At 41.0% G+C, this 23,591-nt stretch overlaps 1 protein-coding gene across 1 annotated transcript; it reads right to left on the reverse strand.

Annotated features, from left to right (window-relative positions):
* Nucleotides 1-1,845: 1,845 nt before the first annotated feature.
* Nucleotides 1,846-13,641, reverse strand: RFC3 (replication factor C subunit 3). Its single transcript, XM_074154846.1, has 9 exons — nt 13,525-13,641; nt 11,710-11,847; nt 10,515-10,582; nt 7,966-8,063; nt 6,149-6,330; nt 5,763-5,899; nt 5,537-5,635; nt 4,465-4,534; nt 1,846-2,769 (listed from the first exon to the last, which is right to left on the reverse strand). Exons 1-9 carry the CDS (start codon nt 13,609-13,611, stop codon nt 2,578-2,580), a joined length of 1,071 nt encoding a protein of 356 aa, XP_074010947.1. The 5' UTR covers nt 13,612-13,641; the 3' UTR covers nt 1,846-2,577.
* Between the last annotated feature and the right edge of the window lie 9,950 nt (nt 13,642-23,591).

Genomic DNA, 23,591 nt, shown 5'->3' on the forward strand with positions numbered 1-23,591 from the left:
CTTCCTCTGGCACAGCCCAGGACCTCAGTTCTGCACCACATCGCCTCTAATGCTACCCAAAAGGGAGAGGAAGCAGCATCCAAGGCAGTGAGCCTCTAAGATGTTCCTAAAAAGCACACCACTTACTGACTATCATAGAATCTCTTAAGGCGGAAGGGATCCCTAAGGATCATCGAGTCCCAGTCCCTGCTCCCCGCAGGACTGCCTAAAACTAAACCATATGACTAAGAGCATCATCCAGATGCTCCTTGAACTCCAACAGGCTTGGTGCAGTCACCACTTCCCTGGGGAGCCTCTTACGGATACTAAGGCAAAATTGCCTTAAGAATTACTGTAGGAAGGAAAAATGTGTGCAGAGACTCATGAGGTACTGGGCCCATGTATTTAAATTTGTGCGTGACTGGAAGACAAAGAGGCAGGAGTCAGGCTTTCAGGAACAGTGACAGCCACTTCCTCTCCCAGCAATCCCCGGTCATTATCCCATTTTTCCATCCTTGACTACCCTTGATTCATCCCCGGTAGACCATGATAAAAATGAAACTTCAAGAAGAGGCGGCAGAACACCTACAGAGACATTTACGTTGGGGTTTCAGTCTCCTAGGCGAAGCTGCTGAGATCTTTTGGAACAGCAAACCGCTCCTCAGCTTCCTCCAGGTGACAAACCCAGGGTCCAACTCCCACCTCTCCACCCTCCACAGCAACACTGTCCCTCTGCATTTCAACTGTATTTCACAATTTCTCTCTTCCTCTGCTGTCACATTAGTTTTTGGGAGTTGTTTTTTTTTTGGGGGGGGCGGGGGGGGAGGTGGAAGTGTTTCGTCAGCTTTTGTTTCATTACATGCTATACTTGTAGTAGGCAAATGGTAAAGTCTGTTCAGCTTTTAAAAATGAGCAAATCAGACTAAGCTCCTGAAAGAGGGGGCAATTTGTACATGCAGTAATTATGCCCCCTCTACCATGCTTGTGCTCTTCTTTGTAATGGATTTCAGTACCCGTTTCCACTATCACTGACTAATTTAATGGTTTTCCAGGATCTCTGACAGTCAAGACGCTCACATTGACAAGCTACCAGCGCTGTGGATTTGGGTGACAAGAGCAGATGGAAGAAGAAAAAAAAAAAAAAAAAAAAATCCATCTTCTGGACTTCCTCAGTTTTAAAGAGACCAGTTGAGCGTGAGACAGGCCCGCACCGTCGTACCGAGAACGAATCTGAGGCAAGCTGTGCATTAACAGCACACATGGGATGGCCAAGTTCCTGAGAATGGCAGTGACACCCCCTCTTTAAGGATCAATGCTGCCTTTTGTACATTTTAAAGGGGATGACAGAGTTATTACTAACTAGTGAGATTCTTTCTTTATCAATTACTAGAAGGTGGGCCCTGGCTTCCAAAATACTGCCATTACGCTGAACTGGCTCTAACACAAAAAACCCCAAATACTAAACCCTTGCCTGCTAAAAAATAAAGGGGGGGGGGGGGGCGGGGGATGGGATGTGAAACTATTTAATTCACTTTAAATACTATCTAGTAAAAGCCTAAATTAGCACAGTGAAGTAACAAAGGGCATGAATTCACTCCATTTTAGGATACCATAGTGCATAGGCATAACGTGTGAGAGACTTGCAGCGTAAAGTAGCATAGGGGGCAGTGGGTGGGATTTTTATTATTTTGTGGGTTGTTGAGTTGGGGTCTTTTTTGTTTGTTTGTTTGTTTTTAAACTTCAGTGGCTCCCTTTTGTCTTCCAATGGGGGGGTACATCCCACCTTTCTGAAATAGTCTACACCAAAGCAAACAAAAGCATACCTAGGTAATCGGACAGTTAAAATACTAATTCAGCATTTCATTTGGTGTTCGTATTTTTACAATTTATTTTGCCACTTAAAAAATACCAGTTTAAGAGATGAAAGAATATCTGTTAAAAGTTGAAAACCTCCCCTAGGTTAAACCAGACAAAGGAATAATCTTTACCTGAACAGCATTTTGTGTCTGTAGACAAGCGTTGTCAAGCTGATTCAGAAGCAACACAAAAGTATTGCTCATCCACAGTTTCAAAGAAGAGTCGGAAAACATTCTGTGTCATCACACCATAAAAAACAGTGTGGCTAAAATAAAAGCAGCCAGACAAACAGCAAGATACATAAATCAGGAGGCAGAACATACATGCTCAACCTAGAACTTACCATAATGTGGAAAAACCATCTTTTCCTTACGGCCTTGCCCACCAGCAATCAAAAAGCAAGCACGCAGCAGCCGTGTTCTCTCTTTGCAAAGTCAGCTTACAAATACTGCAAAGCAACTAGGATCTTACATGTCTTCCAAGGCAACTTGTTGTCTTTCTGAAAGGCTAATGTATTTTGTATGGATCTAAAGATGGATTTGTGGCTGTCAAACAATCCATCTGGTTTCTAAACCTGAACAAACGTTGTTCTTTAGCTCACTGTGTTTTGTATTAATAGCAAAATAAAATGTTTGCCTTTGAACTACACCCACACACAATCAAGCATGGACAAGCAGACAACATTTGCAACGTTCTTGGCATCATGACACAACATTCTGCGTACAAGTTTGGGCATCAGAGTTAAAACATCATGTCATCTAGTCCATCCTCCATAAACTTCTTGTAAATTGCCATAAACTTTGCTACAAATGCTTCCAGATGATAAACGGCTTTGCTGCCCAATTGTAGGCGGTGTTCATAGAAGGCCGCCATCTGTGCAACTTCTCCTTTCAGTTGTCCATCACAGTTATTTAGAAGTTCTGTCAGGAGGCCCTAAAAGGGGAAAAACCATGACAGTATATGAAAAATTATGTATTTTTTTATTAAGCGAATAACCTAATTTCTCTGAAAATAGCCAAGCTATGACCAGTAGTTCACTCACGAATCCAACAGAAAAGACATTCAAGAATTATTACATCATTACATATTTGACCAAACTAGGCTTATAGAACTATGTGTCTTCAGAACTTTCTTTCAAGATAAATTCTTCATGTCTGAATAGTTGTTCCCTATTGTGTTCTTAGATGGAGAAAAAAAAAAAATAATCATATACTGGAACTACTTATGCCTTAAGAAAATAAATTAACCTCATCTACAAATACTATAGTCTCTACTGCATGCAGGCACACGGCTCTGGGGAGAGTTTTTACCAAGACAGCAAGTGTATTAAAATCACTTACTTCCTATCTTGACAGCATTGTGTACAAAGAGAAACACCATGAATGAATAACAAGGAAAGGGCTTATTTAAAGTTAAAGTATATCTGTTTATATTTACATACATATGTATGTGTAGACACACACAAGATACTTTACAAGAATATTTTAGTCATTACAAAAACCAGAAATGCAGTATTTTGCATTGAAGACAGCAATAAAATCATTGCAAATCCATCTTTATTAAAATGGGCAAGATTAATTGAGAAGTATCTCTAGACCATTTCAAGTTTATGGAGAGGGAGTGGGCAGAGAAATCCACCTTTGGCCTGACAACAACAGTCCTCAAACAGGGCAATGCAAGATCCAGTTACCCACCATAAGAAAGGAAGGTTAATGAAACATCTAACTACCAAAACTGACAGAAAGCAGAAATCATTTAACATCAAAAGAAATTTATTATCTTTTAATTATGTCTGATGGCAAAGTCCACCTATGGTAAGTTGCAAACATTGGCTTTTATCTTTGCTCTGCTCTTGTTTTCTTCAGCATCCTTTCATCCTGCCTGAAATAAAAACATGCATGTCCCATTTGTCTTTTTTCTCCCAAGATGACTTCTGTCTTTGAAGAGCTCTGCTGCATCCTTCAGCAAACCTCTCTCAAACATAGCAAATACTGAACTTATAACAACAAAACTGTTACATAAGAAAACAAATCATAATCAAAATTACCCCATAAAATATATCTGTGCCTCAATACAGAAACTGGCCTGAGGAGTCTTCAGGGGGACAAAGCATGTCCCCCTTTGTTTTCACTCAGCTACGATGCTGCTGTTCTATGATCACAGAACAAGTTTTAGTAAACCATTCAACAGAGGTGTGAACAAGCAAGCCTGCAACAAAAATAAACTACATATTTACATTTTCCAAATTGGAGAACAGGAGCTTCCTGCCCCCAAAATCTACAAGTCAAAACTATCATGTCTAAATATATTTAAGCATGAATCTAACTAAACAGTCTAGTATATTGACTGAAGATCACAAGAAGTGAATGCTCTGTGTCAGCGTTTGCAGGAACAAGGTCTTTAATTACTGTTTCAGAGCAATAACCTGGAATATTCTAGTTACTGTAGTGGAAAGAAACACAAGTGAAAAGTATCTTTTGGTCACTCACATCTATTTGGAAAGGACAAAGCTCTTCATCAATATTTGGATAATTCGCTATGTTTCGGTGTGTTTTTTTAAAAAACTCAACTTGAGGCTGTCATAGCGTTAATATTTATAACACCTGAAGAGCTACACAGCTGAATTACCTTCATTATAATCTCTGGAGGAATGCAGTGTGTCAGGAGTTCATAAAGCCGTCCACGGACTTCTAAAAGCCTGTTGGAAAGACACCACAAAATATCAGAAGTATGTCCCCAAAGCATACTAACGTGGTTTTACTATTTGTGAAATACACTGCAAGAAAAAGAGAGTCAACCCAAGCAAAGTTTTTTTCTGTTTTTGGTATTTTAAACCCAAAAGCATTGCACAAATCAGTTTTAATTCATATACTACAGACCACTTCTTATTCAAACAGTAATGTAAGTTACATATACTCCAGTTACACTGGTCTCAGTTAATCTAGAAGTTAGGCAGGTATTAGAATTTGTCTCAGGCTTGTCTTTAATTCCTCTTCATATCAAAATTATTATTCCTGTTTAAGATTAGTGAGAAGACACCATAAAATTGATTAGAGCCACAAGATTCATTTACACTGTTTTTCTGTCTGTTTACAAGAGGGGGTAAGGTGATTAGTTGGCAGAAAGTGACAGTTATCAATTCTCAACTTTTGATATCAGGAGGTAAGAGACTACAAGCATTTAAATTAAATACAAGAATTTAAGTGACATCTCATGTACTATATGGAACAGACTAAAAGGACCAGGCTGTGTATATGACACCAAGATGGATAAAGGGGACAACTCCCAATGTTCTTAAACACGATGATTTCTCATTTCCAGTTCTTTTACAAAGGTGTATTATGCTAAAGATGGTGAAACAGAAGCTTTAAATATAACAAACACAACACCCCCTCACACACAAAGAGCGAGCGCAACATGCAACTAAGCTTATGCTTACTTTTGATTACAAAGCTTCAACAGAGAAAACCAACAATTGCTTCAGTTCCTGAAGCTCATTCAGCCGCCTCTGCTAATTTTAAAGCTCACTTCCTCTGCCTGCAAAGTACCAGCTTCAGTAGAAATACCAGAAAATTACATGTAACTAAAAGTAAAGATGCCACATTTTAAAATACAACTTTTTTTTTAGGTTCAAGAGTACACCAAAAGCATAATTTAAAGCTGCAAGCAAGCTTTAATATTGCAAAGCATATTCACCTACCTTTGTGGTGACTGTTGACCAACAATAGCATTTGCAGTTTCTCTCAAATAAACTTCCCAGTCCATCTCAGGAATGTCTTGATCAGCAGTAAAAGGATACCTATATAATAATATTATTAAAAACTTAAAATCAAAGCAAACTGTCACCTATTCTAATAAGGCCTCAGAAGTAAGTTCATTTATGTCTCCGCGAGTATAATTTACATTAATTTTTAGCATTGACTTACTGTTGTACTCTGCAGGATTCACACATAAGTAGTGCTTTCCGAAGATTCCTGCCAGATTTCTCTGCAAGCCTTTGAGCCAGTTCCTGTGGAAGAGTCAGGCCTTCTTTCTTACAAACACTGGACAAGACATGGCAGATCTAGATGGGAAACAGATAGCAAGGAGTGCAACATTTAGCAAACTATTTAGCACCTACAGATTCTCCTGTCCGACATATTTCTGGACCAGAGATAGACCAGTCTTTTCTAAGACATGCTTGACAGGTCACCCACCACAAAGAAAAACTAGGTCACTTTGTGGAAGTAAAGTTCTTGCTGTGGACTTATGAAATCTTATTTATCCAGTAAGAAGTTTTAAATAACTTATTTTCGCTTCTGTTTCAACATACATCTTCAATGCTGGGAGCAGGCACTCGTACAGCCAGGCATCTGCTTTGAATAGGTCCTATAATTTTTGACATAGAGTTGCAGCACAGGATCAACCTGCAGGTCGCCATGTACTTCTCCATTGTTCTTCGCAAAGCATGCTGAGCATCTTTAGTGAGTTTGTCGACTTCTGTTAACAGCACCACTGAAAAAGTATTTAAAATAGTAAGGTTTTTTATTAATATCAAATCTTTCTAAGAAAACAAGTACTTTGACATACAAGTGATAATACCAAAAGTAAGTGACACAAGCAGAAAGAGGCAGCATGGTTCCACAGGCAGGAAAATAAAGATTAAGACAACCCACATGCCTTTTTGACTGTATAACCTTCTGCTCCTTCGCACCCTGTATTCATGTCCTGGAATGTCAATTTCTTCAGAGCAGGGTCTGCAACACTTCAGTGCCAAGAAATAATCCAGGCAGGTGTAGAAGCTTTCACTTTGATAATTAGTACAGTAACTTTTTAAAAGAATTTTTGAGCAAGAAATGCAAAAGAGTTTATGGCATAAGTACATATCAAAAAGCAAAAAATTTCTTGAAGACTCCCCTTAATAAGTTTTATATTTAAAAGCCAATGTCATAGCTTAACAAAGGAGTAGTAGAAAGCTGCCTTGTTACTGTAGCTGCAGCACCTTTCCATGGTCTTTTAAAGAAAAAAAAAAAAGATAAAGCATATTTCAAAAATGCTTCAAAACAACAAAACAATCAGGAGACACCTAATATGAGGCAGCTAATCTAATCAGCTGCCTTCTGCAGGTTCCTCCATAGGCAACTCAGAGATGGTTCCTTTCAGTACTGTGAATGGTCCAGTGAGAACAGCCTGGAGGAACAAGTCAGCCCATTGCTCTTCTCCCATTTCTGTTCTGGTTATATGTGCAGCCAAAGGAGAGCAGCACACATCCAGCCACAGGGGAGTTGGACTAGATGATCTCCAGAGGTCCCTTCCAACCCCATGCGATTCTGTGATCACCAGATACTTTGAGATGCATGGCAGCTGTAAGGATATATACAGCAATAACTGGTAGAGCCAATCAGTGTCTAGCAGCTAAGGTGAAATACAGTATTTCCTGAGAACAGTGAGGAAAACAAGACAAAATACTAAATCCATGACCATTTCCAACTAATTTCTGCTCTATTTTATCTGACAATATTTCCTCTCTCCTTCAATCTTGGTATATAGTTCTAATTTTGCTTTAAATATAGTTATGGGGAGGAAAAATAAACCTGTTGTGGCAACATGCATCTTGGAAAACTCAGTGAAAGCCTTCATTTTCCTACCCAGTGTCCTTCCGTACACTATGGATAAAATGCTTCTAAACTTTCTGCCCAAGATAGCTTATCCTCCAAAACACTACAAATAAGCGGCTAACACCGAAGTTACACAGCACCATTTACCACACAGTTATCCTGCCCCTCAAGGCAATATTAAACCAAAGTAGCTCATAATGCAACTTCTACTATAGATCATTAAATTAAGTTACGGTGCATTTCAGTGGTAGACTTGGGAAAAAGACAGCAGGAATCCCAGCTCCCTCTGCCCAACCACAGTCATTCAACCACACTCTGTCCTCCTAAGAAACCAACACAACAGACAAACTCATACTAAATATTTAACCACTCAAGATATTTCCACAGTGAAGAAAAATGGGAGGTTGTTTGATTTGGGAAAGGTTCACGTATGCCCTCACACAATATATAGGTACAAATAAAACAGTCAACTGAAATCTCTGAAAAACAAGTTTAAAAAGTACTTTGACTGATTTTAACTGTTTTTACTCACCTTTAAAATCTCGTTGAGTACTTGTCTCAAGCTGTTGGGATTGTGCTACTGTCTTCAAGAGTTCCTGAATTACTACACGGTCATTGTTTCCTGCATCACTGTACAGGAGTTTGAATAAAACTTGTTTTAAAACACCTTTATACTGCATATAAAATACATCATCCTAGGCAGCCCCAAACAAGAATGTCAAAAGAATTCAGAAGAGGTCAGACTTAAGCTCAACACAGATCCTTTGTTGACAAAGTCACCTTCCCAATAACAAAAATGACTCAAGGATTATGCAGGCACAGCTGGAATAGTAGCACTGTACTGGGAAGTAGTGAAACTGTTGCCAAGTGGTTTATTACCTCTTTAAAACAGAACTTATTTTTTGGTATGAGCAATCTAAACGTTTGTGACTTGTAATGTGGCCAAAGACATGTAAAGTGGACGTTTTTACTCACTATGGGAAGAAAATTTAAGTTTAACCACACAATCGGATACCTGACTCCAAGGAACCGGTGTAAATGCATAGGGTTTTTTCCCCTGAAAATCAGATGTCATGCCACGAACAACTTGTAAGCTTAACGTAAACTTGAATGGCAGAGACAGTGAAGTTAAAGAGTTAGTAGTAAAAGATTGATACTCAGATACTATTACAGCACAGATGGTCAACTTTTTTCCTCTTAGAAGGCAGGTAAACATGAGGACATACTAGATTGCCTTCCTGCCTCTTCTCCTTACTGTCCCCTAGAAAAGCACTGCACAACTTTCTCAGTCCCCCAAGCTCAGCTAGCTTGACTTGGATTTGACAACCGCTGGGGACTGACTTGCAGACTAAATTACTGGAAAAGCAAAGAAAAAGAGGGGAAAAACCCCACACTCTTTAGCATCCCCAGACTAATGCCTTCACAGAGGCAGCAGTAGGTCTGCAATGTTTCACTGGCAAGCAAATGAAAAAGGCATTTTTCTGTCCTGTTCTAGTGACCGCTCAACCAGAGGTTCCCCATTCTTGCCAAGGAGAAGGCAGCAGAATGTACAGAACCACATTAGCTCAACCATTCACAACCTGCTGAACAGGATACGCTGACTTTGACTGCAGATACCTGTCCTTCAGCGAGGGAGTGGACCTGTGATTACAGTAGGGGAAAAAAAAGAAAAAAGGCAAAACAAAACAAACTGGTTCTATTTATGAGCTAGGCCAGTTATTGGAAATGGAAAGTAATTAAAATAGTTTCCTAATATTTAAAGATAAATTAGTCTCTGCAGTAACAGAGAACCTAGGGTTATAATTTCATGATCCTTGCTATTATATGACCACAGCAAACATTCCAGGAAAACAGTGAAGAAAGGCAGAGTTACCATACAAATGTTTACTTTTTGTTGTTCCTTAATTCTCCCACTACCCACTTACTCAGGAGAACCAATTTTAAAGCATCTACCCAAACTAGTCAAGTGATCAGCTGACAACGCTTTGGAATTCAAACAATATCCTCCTTTTGGAGGAAAAAAAGGAACAGGTCTATCTAATAAAGTTCCGTAATAAATTTAATGTCTGCATAGACCTTCCCAGAAGTTAATTTCCTTTCCCTGTGAGCCATTTATCATGTTCCATGTTACTGAAGATGCACAACATGATTTCACAGTATTATAATTCAATCAAACTTCGCAGACTACAGCACAGCACACACAGATTCACTGTTTGGTCAGCAGGGCTGTATTAGAATAACCAGCAATACACAGAGATTAGCTGCAGAACAAGCTTTTAAAGGAGACATGAGAATACATGAGAATAGCATCTAAAATACAGAGCAATACAAGAAAAGACTTAGCAATAAGTACAAAGATGAAAGTTACTCCAGGACACACATTTTCTTGTAACCGCAGCCCAGACAACAAAGCCAACATAACCAAAGGCTCCCAGTGGACAATGACATTTACTGTCATGTGACTTAAGGCAACATTAAAGGGTTTCAGGTAAATATAAGTATTTACTCTGGGTCAGTGAACTATCACCTGCACTTTCACAACTGTCAAAGTTGACACAGAGTACACCATTATTGCTTCTGTCATTTAAATCAACATCTGACCTCACTCATGACAGGATTCCCAGTATTCTGTGGTGCTGTTTTCACCCCGTGCTCTAAACTCTTTATTTTAAGAGTTACCGGGTAAACCTTACTTACTTTCAAATCACTTTATTTTTGTATTTGTGAGAGAACTAACAATGTGGGGGTGTCGGTTCCAACAGAAGCTTTCAATTTCAACCTAAATGGTTAAATCTATGAATCTAGAATTGCTTGTTACCCAGTCCTCAACATCAGCGTGCTTATCTGGCTAGTTAAGCAGAATGTTACTGTCTTTAGTATACAGCAATGCAAATTTGTGTTCACTTAAGCTGTTCAATTAAAAGTCCTTTCCCTGCTCCCATTTGCAGTCCAAACGCATATACCATTATCTAATTTGCCCAGTAAATTGGACAATCAGGTCCTTATATACCCAGGTTGAAACCACTCGCAACATGACCAGCGGCTTATATTTGCAGTGTGACATTTTTACCATACACTTACCTTGGGTTAACTTCAAGATGATAATTACTTGCAATGGTGCTAATTTCAATTTTCTTTTTAGAAGGTGCCTATGTAGAAAGTAAGCATATTAAATTTCAGAAAGTCTTGTAAAAATCTGATGCACAAATTTATCTTATAGATTACAACTGGCTAGATCACCTAAAGACTCAGAGATCAAAAAACTACTGAGATACTAAACATAAGCATCACCTACCCCCAACCCTACATGTTATATCCATAACAAGGACTTTGAATGGATAATATAACCTTTTAATAATAATCAGTTAAATGCCTAAGACCAAGGCAGATACAATTTTTTTTTTTTCCCTAATGCTGAAATTGTAACTATGGGAATATGAAAACAAATTAGAACTTGCATCTATGAGAAAAGCAGTGCTAATCATTCAAAAAACATTTTTTAGACAAATGAAATTCTATACATCTTATTGAGAGCTAGTCTACATCCTATTGTCCAAACTGACCTGTGGGAAAAAATCCACCACAACAACAAAGAAGCCCCCACATCCTTCCACCTATGAAGACCTAAGGAACAGGATGATCTGGCAAAAGCATCTGTTCAAGTAACCAAACTAGTCTGATTAATTACATAAAAGAGCTTAAAGATACCGAGTGAAAAAAAAAAAAATTTTAAAACTGACATAAATATAAAGGTCTCACAACAGGAACACATCTGTATATAAATAAAAAGGGCCACGAAGATGATCAGAGGGAAGGAGCACCTCTCCTATGAAGACAGGCTGAGAGAGTTGGGGTTGTTCAGCCTGGAGAAGAGAAGGCTCCAGGGAGACCTCACAGCAGCCTTCCAATATCTGAAGTGTGCCTACAGAAGAGATGGGGAGGGACTCTTTTTCAGGAAGTGTAGTGACAGAACAAGGAATAATGGCTTTAAACTGGAAGAGGGGAGATTTAGATATTAGGAAGAAAATCTTTACTGTGAGGGTGGTGAAGCACTGGAACAGGTTGCCCAGGGAGGCTGTGGATGCCTCATCTCTGGAAGTGTTCCAGGTCAGGCTGGATGGGGCTTTGAGCAACCTGCTCTAGTGGAGGTGTCCCTGCCCATGGCAGGGGGGTTGGAACTCGATGATTTTTAAGGTCCCTTCCAACTCTAACCATTCTATGATTCTATGAAATATCCACATTATTTTGCAGCAGATAGGAGACTTATTTTTTTTACCGTTATACTCTGATGTTCAATTCTCAGTTTTTCCACTCCTGCACCATATAATTCCCTTAACAAACACATTATTCTTGTCTTTTTTCCAGCTCCTGATGGTCCATACACCAACAGGTGAGGGAAGTCACCACATTGAACCTAAACACAAAGCAAAAAGATTAGTTAGCTACAACAGTATTTTCCTTATAAGAGAATGTTCATCCTTCCACTCTCACCCAAGTTTACATGAAATTACTTTTCCAGATGCAGCTCAGTCACAACATAGAACCTAGAATTAGAACTGCTGAATTTCTTTCCTGCAGCAGTATTTCCAATAATCTTTTTCTGAAGACCATATGTAACTCATTTAACTCCAAACACCTCACCCCTCAAAAAAACCCCAGCAAAACAACCCCAAAACCCAACAAAACCCCCTCAGCATTTATATGCATTCCAAGGTTTCTAGAGTGACAGATGCAATAAACACACAGTATAAAAGGATTAAAACAAAGTTTAAAGCATATACACACAAACTGAATTATGTATATATATACATATATATAATTACTTTGTTGTTTCATTTGCAAGCCTTGAATCTGGACAAACAAGTAATAGATAGCCTGTACTTAAACGAAGTTAGGAGTTTGTTTCTTGAAAAGCTAAAAAGCATGACCTGGAGAACATCTGGCCAAATCCCATATTCAGAATTTACAATTACAGAACAATAGAATAGTTTAGGTTGGAAGAGACTTTAAAGATCATTGACTTCCAACCCCCTGCCATGGGCAGGGACACCTCCCACTAGAGCAGGTTGCTCAAAGCCCCATCCAGCCTGGCCTTGAACACCTCCAGGGATGGGGCAGCCACAACTTCTCTGGGCAACCTGTTCCAGTGTCTCACAACCCCCACAGTGAAAAATTTCTTCCAATATCTAATGTAAATCTACCCTCTTCCAGCTTGAAGCCAAAACCCCTCATCCTATCACTATATGCCCTTGTAAAAAGTCCCTCTCCAGCTTTTTTGTAGGCACCCTTCAGGTACTTGAAGGCCTGAGTAAGGTCTAGCTGGAGAAGGGAATGCTCCAGGGAGACATAAGTGATACAGAAACACAGAGAATTAATCAGTCTAGTGAAGAAGTCAGCACGCTGCAGAGAAGGGGAAGAGGGGGGAAGTCCTTTAACATCCAAGCAATCACATAGTCCTGAGTTTTATTCCGAGTTGCTCACCTTAAAACACCACCTAACTTTAAGGAAACAAGGAAGAAATTTTTCACTATGAGGGTGGTGAGGCATTTGAAAAGATTTCCCAGAGAAGTTGTGGATTCCTCATACCTAGATGTGTTCAAGACCAGGCTAGATGGGGCTTTGAGCAACCTGGTCTAGTGGGAGGTGTCCCTGCCCACGGCAGGGGGTTTGGAACTCAATGATCTTCAAGGTCTCTTCCAACCTCAACCAGTCTGTGATAAGGTAAGAATTATTTTTAGAGGTACTGATCATTCTCAGTTAAAGCCAGCAGGAAGCACAGACGCACGTCACTCCTGAAAAAGCCAAGCCACCATTTTCCTGGCAGCCTTTTCCGTAGCTCACAGACCGCCCTCACAAGAAGGCCCACGATGCCAGTGGACTCCCTTCCCACCGGCGGGGACGCTGCCCCGAAGGATGGGGCCTGCACAAAGGAGAAGCTTCCAACCCCCGCCCTGCGGGCCCGCAGTCACGGCTTATGGGCCGCGGAACCCCGGCTCCGAAGGAGAGGGGCCCAGTGGCGAGCTCGCCTCAGGCGGCCGCCACGACTGAAGACCGCCGAGCGCCGCACCGGCGGGCCCGGGCGCCCCCTCACCAGGTTGCGGAGCTGCGCCGCCTGCTCGCGGTGGAAGTCGAGCTTGCTGAGGGACCCGGGCCGGTACTTGTCCACCCACAGGCTCATGGCGGTTCAAAAGCGCGCGTCGCCGGGCGCGGAGCTGCGGCGGGAGGAGCGGCCGGCTACGGCGGCCGCCTAGGGACAAGCCGCGGCGGCAGCAGCCGCGGAGGAGGCGGAAGCACCCTACTGCCCCGCCCCCGAGGCACCCTTCCAGGCCGAAGCCGCTGTGGGGCGCTGCTGTTGACCCCTCGGTCCCCGCCGGCTTTGAGGAGTTTTCACCCCTCAAATTCCAGCTCTCCCCGCGGTTCCACCGCAGGTTTTGTGTGTGAAGCGGCAAAGCTCGTGCTCCCGGGGGCAGCAGCCGCGTTCTGGCCATGGCCGGGTCCTGCCTTCTTACATGGTGGGGGGGCCGCTGGTGGAACCCTGTCATGGCGCTGGGGCTGCACCCGGCAGCGACAGGGAGCAGCCGGCCCGGCAGTGCTGGTGCCAGCGCTGGGATCTCTTGTTGTTTGTAGCAAACTCATTATTTTTATTGATCTTAACTCATTTTTTTAATACTTGTTTCACAGATTGGATGCAGATAGTTCACGCGAGTGATGATGGCAGCAGGGGGGGGGGCTGGCAACGCCACACGGGCGGTGTGGGCTGAGCGGCCAGGGCAGACCAGCAGAAGGCTGGGGCGAGGGTGGGATCTGAGGTGAGGTTCCATAGGGATGTACCAAGGGGGAAGGAAGTAGTAAGGGGCTGACGGGAAAGAGTCCCTCAGGCAGCCATGGCCTGGCTGCCCAGCCTACCACCAGCCTCTGCAGGCCGCGTTAGGCCTCTGGACCTCTACAGATGGCCGGCACAAAGAGGCTGGTTTTCTGTGTCAGGGGAACATACGGTCCTTAGGTTCTTTGTCTTGGTGTCATCCTGGGCTCACAGCCTCATTACGCATCCGTGGGTTGTCCATGATCAATGTATCGCACTGTGAGTTTGCAAGCTCCGTCTATGTGTGTGGCTTTATGTGTATACAGAATACGCATGTACAGAATTACATACAGAATGTATATATAAGAAACTCTCATTTTGTTTCCTTGTGTATTAGCCTTAAAAAATGAAGCATCATGCACAAATGATATTACTTAAAGCAGAATCCTTTAAAGTAATAAAATACCAGTATGCACATGAATGGGCTGAAATGTGTCAGTGTAATTTTTTTACTTACGTGATTTCTGTGAAAAAAATACAATTAGGTGAAAAGTTCATGTGACTGTTCATATTTTATCAGCTCTGTGTTCACACAGTCAGAAAGCCGTAATGAAGGTAATAACTTCATTAACCTAGACAACAATCAAGTTACTTATAAAGATCACATAAACCTAGTAGGCACAAAGAGAGAGCACTTTACTTAGTAGCATGCAGGGTCCTGCACCTGGGACATGGCAATCCCAGGCACAAATACAGGTTGGGCGGAGAATGGAGAGCAGCGCTGAGGAGAAGGACTTGGGAGTGTTGGTGGATGAGAAGCTCAACATGAGCCAGCAATGCATGCTGGCAGCCCAGAAAGCCAACCGCATCCTGGGCTGCGTCAAAAGAAGCGGGGCCAACAGGTCGCGGGAGGTGATTCTGCCCCTCTACTCTGTTCTCATGAGACGCCACCTGGAGTACTGTGTCCAGCTTTGGAGTCCTCAACACAGGAAGGACATGGACCTGTTGGAATGGGTCCAGCAGAGGGCCATGAAAATGATCAGAGGGCTGGAGCACCTCTCCTATGAGGACAGGCTGAGAGAGCTGGGATTGTTCAGCCTGGAGAAGAGAAGACTCTAGGGAGATCTTATAGCAGCCTTCCAGTACCTGAAGTGTGCCTACAGGAGAGATGGGGAGGGACTCTTTATCAGGGAGTGCAGCAATAGGACGAGGGGTAATGGTTTTGAATTGGAAGAGGGGAGATTTAGATTAAATACTAGAAAAAAATTCTTTAGCATGAGGGTGGTGAGGCACTGGAACAGGCTGCCCGGGGAAGTTGTGGATGCCCCATCCCTGGAGGTGTTAAAGGCCAGGCTGGATGGGGCTTTGAGTGGCTTTAGTGGGAGGTGTCCCTGCCCATGGCAGGGGGGTTGGAACTCAATGATCTTTAAGGTCCCTTCCAACTCTAACCATTCTATGATTCGGTTACCTGTTTATCTGAAATAGTTACATTACTTGCTCTCATAGACACTCATGAATCAGTTTTATTTGCAGATTGCCATGAATTAGCAAATTCACCTTGTACTGCTTTGCCAGCACTGCCCTCGTACATACCTGAGTCTGTGAAAGCTGCAGCAGCAGCAATACCCTGTCCGGTGCTTATCTTTGAGTCCTTTGTTATGCTCAGCGTCACAGAGTGACCTGTTCCTCTGCCGTTTTCAACACTTACATTTTGTGGGTCTTCAGCATTTCTCATGAGTGACTGTTCTCTCTGCTTAACACCTGCTGTTTCTGAGAGTGATCTCTGAATTTGACCATTAATTCCTTTGGTATCCACATTGGCTAGCTATATTTATGACTAGCCTTTTTAAGCTTTTTCAGATCCGTTGCTCATTTACCTGACTTTTTAGTAATTTCTGAGTGAGGGGCCGCTCTTCTTGTGTCTATCCGTCACGCTTGACTTAATTGCAACTTCTGTGGTAACTCCTTATAACCTGCTCAGTTATTCCAGCCCCCAGAGATACTGTTTTTACTAATGCATGCCAGCTTCCAGCAAGTGCTCTGACAGATTCTCCAGGATTTCAAAGTACCGGTGAAAACAAATCCCTTTTGGATGACGTTAGGCTTATGCAGGTAGGACTCAGTCCAGTGGGCTTTTAGGTACTTTCATCTCCCAACAAGATCAAGGAGGAGTGAAGACATGTGCCATCTCTGAAAGGGCCCTAAGCTCTTTTCATTATTAGGTCATTAAACTTCCATAAGATTTCTTGTTATCCCAAGGAGAAAATGCTGGGAATTGTGCCCTACCTCAGCAATGCATTTAAGCATGGGCTTATACTTAAGCTTTCAGTTAAGTTATTCCTTTCCTTAAAAAGTAATTAAGCAGATGAACAGAAGTAGTTTGTTAAGTGAAAAATGTTATCATTTTAAAACATGGGCCTGCATGAGGCATTGCAGTTGTCATTCTTTATATCTGATTAAAATGCTCTAGAACGCTTTGATTTTCTACCTCATTAATTTTTTAGTTTCACTATAAATTTAAACAAAAAGAAGTAAATATCTAAAATGGGATGGTTTGGCCAAGTGTATTACAAATAAATTAATGCAGATAATACAGGAGACTGTGGCAATGTCAGCTGCAGTCACAATTCACTCAAATATAAGGACTCTTAAAATATGTCTTCACTCATTTTGTTCAGTCCAGCAGAAAGGTCAAAAGGTAAAATGACTTCTCTGCATGAATAAACCAGACAATGTATCTGAAAATATAGATTTTAACTACAAATGGCATTTTGAGCCTCTCACTACCAGCAGCCATCTTATTAGAAAGTGACACAATGTCAGGCACTATAAAAGAAAATCCATCCCACACCCAAATCGAAGTAAAATTGTAAGACCTGGGTCCAGCGTTTAAAAAAAAATAAATATATGTATTTAATCTTTTTTAAGCAGTTTTAAATGGATTCTTGAAATGATGTTAGAACAAATTATAGCATTATTATACTGACCTCCTAAATCTTTTTACATCATGATTGCTGCTAGTGATCCAAGTAGCCATTAACAAGTCCAAGTACCGTAATGCTGTACAGCAACTTGTGGTTTTCAGACAGAAGACTGTTTGGCATCCTTTGATCCTTCAGGCTGCTTAGCTGAACAAGATAGATTTTTCTTTTCAGTTTCAAATATTTTAGTAGATTATTGCCACTCTGTTGGCTGTCACTCTAGGTTATATCACCCTGTCCCCATCAGAGTGCCTATATTGCTCGAAGTAAATTGTAGCACGTCAAGAAAGACCAGATCACTAATTACAATTAAAAAAAAAAAAAAGACCATAATAAAGTGACATCTGTTCTGTTGGTGACATGCTGATGTCATGCAGATGGAATGTGACAGTGGAAAGAACAACATTAACAGTGATAGCCAAATAAAAATCTAAAATAAATATATCCCCTATAGATTGGCAGCACTGAAGAAGCTGCTTCTTTGTAAAAGACATAAAACCAAGACATTCTACTTCTTCAACAGCCTAATGGTTTGTCTTGCAATCCTTTATTTAGTCTGGAAAATTAAAGTAATAAAAACATCATAAAAATTTTCCAAGCAACGATGAGGCAAACAAAAAAGGTGTAAAAAGGTATGTTTTCACAGCCACTGAAGGTGTATTATGGAAAAGATTAGAGAGATAACATTTAATTGGAGGATACATCCTGTCCATCAGTCATTACTGCAAAAGATTTTACACATTTGTCCACATGGAAAAGATTAAGCAAAGTCCTTTACTAAAGAACTGGAAAGATGAAAAGAGGTAGGTGTATTTAAAAAAAAAAAAAAGCAAAAGTATCACATTTTCATGCACTCAGGACACTTGCCAGTATTATAAAATGTTCTAATTTAAGCGGTATTTCTTCATGTTCCAGCTCCTGCTGCTAAAGGCCAGACCCTGCTCAGCTTCCCTAGTCTCTAGTGTGCCTGGAGAATTAGAAGAGAAGATGAGATATATTTTGCTGTTCTTAGGCCTCTGTGGCCTTAATTGTGCATAGCTGTGCAAACCTAAGAGCTTTTATTTCTACCATTAGGAATTGTCAAGCTACACATTTAACCAAGATTTACAGCAGCACAGTTAATCATGGTAGAAAAACATAAGGAGATAGTTGAAGTTTTTAAAATATTCTGAATATAAATTCAAACATCCATCTGGGGACATGTAGAGCTACAGATCCATTCTTCAGATGAACTACAGCTATGTTGAGTACTTGCTTATTTTCTTTTGAAGGTTTTGATAAAAACAATAGGCTGTTTTCATTTGTAATTTAAGTCTTTCCCCCTGAGATTTACAAGGTCACTGACTAAAATATATAGGCATGTTCTTCAGTTTCCATCATCCTGTATTTTGCAATAACAGAAGAACTGGAGCAAAGGAAGGTCTTGTCCACTTAGGATCTCAGACTTGAATTTAAAGGTATTCTGAAACCAACTCAGTAAGAAATATTCAGCATTTTTTTCTGGATGTATTCTAAATAAGACATACAAGTTCCATTATGGAAACTAACCATGATGCTCTTTAAAGAATGACATGCTGCCAGATATTTAACTATATGAACAAATATTGGTGCTTGACCTGTAATTAGGAAATAATTTTTTGAAGATGTCTCTTTCTGGGCAAGGATAGTTATCACTGATGAAGGACAACGACTTATTTTGAAATATGGGAGTCTTTGCTTCCATTCTCACCAATACTTGAACTAGAAATTTTATTGACTTGAACTACTTTTACAATGAAAAATTCATGAAATGCATTTTTGCAAAAAGGCAGATGAATGTACAGGAAAGAAGTTGCATCAAAAAATTCCTAGATGGCTTTGCCTGTAATATTCTAACTAACGTGGCTAAGATAATAGGTGTTTTCTAGATTTCTAACATTTGATAACTCTTTCTTTTTTTTTCTTTTTTTTTTTTAAAACTTTTCTCCAGATGCTAAATAGTGCAGCTTCTTTGAATTCATAGAATATTAATAAATGAACAAATCTTGGTGTATTTCCAAAGATGGGAATAAATGTGGGACATAAAAAACAGATTTCCATTGCATTCCTGTGAAGGATGTTGCTATAATCTGATGTGATCCAAACCCGTATCTATGCTGCGCCATTGGCAGAACATGTTGGTTGTCCCTAATTGTGGTTTTCATACTTTTACTGAAACTCAAAGGTTCTACAGCACATACTATGTTTTATGAACCCACTAATATGTCAGAGATTGACTACCATAATTTAATCTCCTATAAAATCATCAAATAATGATGGTAGGATCTCTTTTATTCAGGTTGCAGCAGTCTTGCTCGCGTCTCTTAATTTGTCTTTTCCCTTGTAGAGCAATTACATTTTTGTTGAATCAATGGACATACTGAAGCCTTTGAATTTCCTCCTTTTCTCCTGAGACTCTTCATTTTCAGAAGAGCTTTCATCTTAAGTTCAATGTTGGTTTCAGTAAAGTTTGCTAATCTTTCAGGTTTTGATGTTTTAGTCAGTCAGTAAACTCATTGGAGGCTTACTCAGAGTTACTGGCTAATCTGAGGCCAGCCCTGTTCATATTTGAGTAGGTGGAATCTGCTGACCGAGGTGGGAACAGTTCTCTGTAATCTGGATAAAAAGTAATACAGGGTATATGACCAACAACAATTTATACTCACACTTTCCTTTTCAGTTAAAAGCAGCGTATTCTTAGATCCTCAATGTAAATGTGTTTCTCTTAAAAACGTATCTATAACAACAAAACATGCTACATTATTCTACACTTCCAGGTTCTATACATGAAAATATCCAATATGCAATGACAAAAGAAATCTGGAATAGAAATTTAGTTTGGGAAATGTTTACCACAGATGTATCTGCCTCTAGTCGACAGACTGAGAGAGCTGGGGTTGTTCAGCCTGGAGAAGAGAAGGCTCCGGGGAGACCTTATAACAGCCTATCAATACCTGAAGGGAGCCTACAGAAGAGCTGAAGAGGGACTCTTTGTCAGGAAGAGTGGTGACAGGACAAGGGGCAATGGTTTTAAATTGGAAGAGAAGAGATTTAGATTAGATATAAAGAAGAAATTCTTTACAGTGAGGGTGGTGAGGCACTGGAACAGGTTGCCCAGGGAAGTTGTGGATGCCCCATCCCTGGAAGTGTTCAAGGCCAGGCTGGATGGGGCTTTAAGCAACCTGCTCTAGTGAGAGGTGTCCCTGCCCATGGCAGGGGGGTTGGAACTAGATGATCTTTAAGGTCCTTTCCAACTCTAGCCATTCTATGATTCTATGATTCTATGATAGTAACTGGAGACTTGTGCACATAACGCTATGACATGACTGTGGTCATGGAAAATGGCCAGAGAGCAATACAAGCTATTAGTATTTTATTATTGTCAGACAGAAAGGAAAACTTTGTCGCAAGGTCTTCTGATCACTCCTCTGGTTCTTATCTTTCTTAGGCAAGGTCATTCAAAATTAGTGGGTTTTGTTAAAGTAGGCAATGTAGAACCCAGCGTTAAATGTTAAACACACCTTGAACAGACTGCTATGATGTTGAATATAAGGAAAATAAGACATAATAGATTAAGCAGATACTTTACATTAGTTGTCTCCATATATTTTGTCCTTCTGCTTCTTCAGGTATCTGTCTGAATTTGTATTTCCTTACAGTGAAGAGGAGAACTCATCTTGGACTGTGTGAAGAGCCTCTTTTTAAACTTTAGTGCAAGTAAGACTGAGTTCATATGAATAATTTGCTGTATTCATGACAAAGCTGTTCTCTTGTTTCATTTTGCCTCAGGTGTCTGTCATCAGGAAGAATCAGCTTAAACCATCAGGGTATGTAGGCCTTGAAGAACCATTAAGCTCATCCTTCAGATATGCAGCTGTTAGAATGTATGGATTATTTTCTAGCTGCATGTATGTGACAGCACTGTGTTTTGTGATAGAGAAACAAGGTGCATAAACTAAAATTTTATAATATTATAAAGTGATCTAAGTTGTGGCTGCCGTGCCTCTTTCTCCCCCCCGACGACTTTCTACCCTTTACCCTTTCCTGTTACTGTGCTTATCTAGTTCCATGAAAAGCTGGTTTAGTGACCTAAGTGGGCAATAAAAGCAAACGTTTTGTTATCCATCTAGATCCCTGGAATTCCTGCTATAGACTCAGCTGGGTGTAAGGGCTTGTCAAGACCATGCTTGTGCCAACTTCAGTCAGTTTAAAATCTTGTAGAGTCATATTGCCAGAGCGATGTGTTAGGGCTACTTTTGCTGCCCCGTCTTTAACTTTATTTCCTTTTCATATGTAGGCCTAAGACCACTCTTGATAGTTTTGTAAATGGCCTGTCCTTCATAGCTTCTGATCTGGGTGATGAGAGACCTCCCCGTTTCTAAGCAGCTCTTCATTAAGGCAGTTGTTTACAGGGATCCTGTGGCTATGAGTACATGTGCACAGACTGTCACTTTTGCTGCCTCCTACAAAATTTTCCTTTCTGGAACCTGTTCTTTTTTTTTGCACCTTCTCTGCACTTAGGCATCTTTCCTTTTAGAGATTTGTAATATCCTTGTGCAGTGGCTAATTAGAAGTTGGTATCGGAGGTCAGAACTGAGATGAGTTCTTTGTAAGTAAACAATAAGCTAACAAGCTTTATAGGAAAGAGGTAAAGAGGGAGAGAGCAAGATCAGCATATCTTGCCTCTTTGGATGCCAGCACATCTTTTTGGATTTGGCCAATGGATTCCACTTGACTGCTGTAGACATACTACATTGCAGATCGTGTCTGGAAGGCTACATAAACTTGTACAGTTCCATTTGTGCAGGTGTCCTTTATTTGCTAATCCAAACCAACATCTATAGTAGTAAATAAAAACAGAGAGTGACCATTCTCTGTTAATGAGACCAGCTCTCAGCAAATGTTATAGAAGAGGACATCATGTTTGTTCCCATCCATGGGGCCTACTGAGAATAGCTCCCGACTTTTGCTACTCCCCAGGCAACACTCAGGCTTCCCTTTGAGTGATTATTCATTGGCCCAAGCCAAAATCATGCCAAGGATCATTTAAAGAGTTTAATGATATGGGCCCAGGCCCTGTGTGGTGTATCAGTATAAGTGTAAGCTAAGGCTATATGAGTGCTACTAAATCAAACTAGGCTTGGGGACCACTCTCTGGGCCTGAAGCTGAGTGATACAGACTTTGGTGTGTCTAGCCTACAGACTTCATAACACTTGGCCCTCAATCTCCCCTGGCCCCAAGGTGGAGTCTCTAAGACATAATATCTATTTTTAATGTGGTTTTTTTCCATCTTGACCGTCTGATACAATGTGAGGGCTGAGCTGCATCCCACCAGAGTGAAGTTTTCATAGCATGACACTGAACATATATATGACACATCTTGGGGTATGACATGAGGGCATATGGCCCGTATTAGAGGATGAAGGGCCTGCTAGGGTAGTGCTGGAGGACAGGGTAAAGTGGAGGAAGCCAGACGTGGTGCAGTCTTCTCCATGCTACCTATTAGGAACAGTCCCTAGGATGTGCTGTTCTCCAGAGCACACCTTGGCATTGGCTTAGAAAGCATTAGTGAGAATGGGCCAAAATTGTGCCGAGGAACATGCTTAGTCTTGGGCAGTATCAGTGGTACAGTGCTGACATGCATTCCTGGGCCTTTCTCACTTACCAGTATAAGGAAGCATGAGTATTGTATGACTTCCTAGTCCCAGCTTCAGTACTCACTCACCAGTCATGCTGACTGCCTCCTGGAAAACTTGAGCACAGGAGACTGATTGCTTATTGTGGGAATTAAGGGGCATGAACTCAAAGTAGCACCTGACAGGTTCAAAACAAGGAGAAGAATGTGGTTCTTCACTCGGGGCATAGTTAACACTGTAGAAGTCCTTGCCATCAGATGTGGTGGAAGCTACAAGTTCATATGAGTTTAGGGAGGAGGCTGCATAAATTCACAAGAAGACAAATATATGATGTTTACTAAATTTGTGGGTGGGAGCTATATCTGGCTCAGAGAGGCCCTGGAACAATTGTTGAAGGTTGGGAGAATGTCCAGGGAAATTCTCACTCTCTATTTGCTCTGCTTTTCTACTCTGTCCTGTGCATCTTTGGTTGCTGCGAGGGAGGGGGCAGTGAGCTGGGGTTGTCTGGTCCAGCTGCTCTGCTCTCCCACATTTATCTTCCATCTCATCTCCATCATTGTGCATGCACCTACTGAACCCAGATATACGGTATCTGTCTGCAGCGTGGACTATTCATTTTTCCCTTTTGTTTTATATGGGGATTTAGTCCAGACAGGATCAAGTCGTATGTATTTATTCAGGGCCTACAGACCTAGGCCCTTTTGTCATCGTAAGCTTCCT

Source organism: Numenius arquata, chromosome 1, assembly GCF_964106895.1.
Source record: "Numenius arquata chromosome 1, bNumArq3.hap1.1, whole genome shotgun sequence".
Lineage (NCBI taxonomy): Eukaryota > Metazoa > Chordata > Aves > Charadriiformes > Scolopacidae > Numenius > Numenius arquata.